This window comes from Palaemon carinicauda, chromosome 14, assembly GCF_036898095.1.
Source record: "Palaemon carinicauda isolate YSFRI2023 chromosome 14, ASM3689809v2, whole genome shotgun sequence".
Lineage (NCBI taxonomy): Eukaryota > Metazoa > Arthropoda > Malacostraca > Decapoda > Palaemonidae > Palaemon > Palaemon carinicauda.
This window is the reverse complement of record NC_090738.1, coordinates 119,527,480-119,528,678: the sequence shown is the minus strand read 5'-3', so window position 1 is coordinate 119,528,678 and position 1,199 is coordinate 119,527,480. Positions and strand designations below refer to the sequence as shown.

At 44.2% G+C, this 1,199-nt stretch overlaps 1 protein-coding gene across 1 annotated transcript in view; it reads right to left on the bottom strand.

The window, feature by feature from the left end:
* LOC137653691 (actin-2, muscle-specific-like) overlaps nt 1-780 on the bottom strand; it is a 1,308-nt gene extending 528 nt beyond the window's left edge. Inside the window, exon 1 of the mRNA XM_068387268.1 lies at nt 1-780. This exon is cut by the window's left edge and continues 528 nt beyond it. Within this exon, the coding sequence (XP_068243369.1) occupies nt 1-716 (716 nt within the window). The 5' untranslated portion in view covers nt 717-780.
* Between the last annotated feature and the right edge of the window lie 419 nt (nt 781-1,199).

Below are 1,199 nucleotides of genomic sequence, written 5' to 3'. Positions count from 1 at the left end.
TCGATGTTGGAGGAAGCAGCAGCAGAGTTCATCTCACCCTCAAAGTCTAGGGCAATGTAGCAAAGCTTTTCCTTGATGTCACGGACAATCTCAAGCTCTGCGGTGGTGGTGAAGGAGTAGCCACGCTCAGTCATGATCTTCATCAAGTATCTGGTGATGTCTCGACCAGCCAAGTCCAATCGGAGGATGGCATGGGGAAGAGCGAAACCTTCATACACGGGAACCATGTGAGAGACACCATCACCAGAGTCACAAACCTCACCAGTGGTACGACCAGAGGCATAGAGGGAGAGCACAGCCTGGATGCAAATGTAAGTGGCAGGCATATTGAAAGCCTCAAACATGATCTGAACCATCTTCTCACGGTTAGCTTTTGGGTTGAGGGGAGCTTCAGTGAGCATGGTGGGGCACTCCTCAGGGGCAACACGGAGCTCATTGTAGAAGGTGTGGTACCAGACCTTCTCCATGTCGTCCCAGTTGGTGATGATACCATGTTCGATGGGGTACTTCAAGGTAAGGATACCTCTCTTGCTCTGGGCCTCATCACCGACATAGGCGTCCTTCTGACCCATACCAACCATCACACCCTGGTGACGGGCACGGCCAACGATGGAGGGGAAGACAGCTCGGGGAGCGTCATCGCCAGCAAAGCCAGCCTTGACAAGACCGGAGCCATTGTCGCAAATAAGCACTGCAGCCTCTTCTTCGTCACACATGGTGGTGGTTGGTTATGATTGGTTATGGAGTGAAGTGGTTTCCTGAAATTTAAGTACAAAAATTTCGTTGACATTTATAGTGGAAACATGATACTCAAGGCTAAAACATGCAAATCCCTAAATATGCTGCAAACCACATAAATTTAGCAGAAAACGCCATAAGTGCAAGCGTCTGCAAGTACTATACATAAAAAATTCAGGTACTATATATAATCATTCATTTTAAATGTATAAGTATAGGTTCTATCTGACGAGTGGAATTGCTTGGTTCAAATTACTTATAAAATATACAAAAAGTTTGTAATATTTCCCTAAAAAAATTAAAGAAAAGAAAAACCTCTGATGTGAAAGGAACACAGGCGGATAACTTGACATACAAAGAGCGAGGGCTGTTAAAATACTTCAATGAAATATAACCTTGAATCTAATTTTGGTGATCGTACCAATCCCTATTGGTAAAATAAATATTTTTAAATCTGTAAG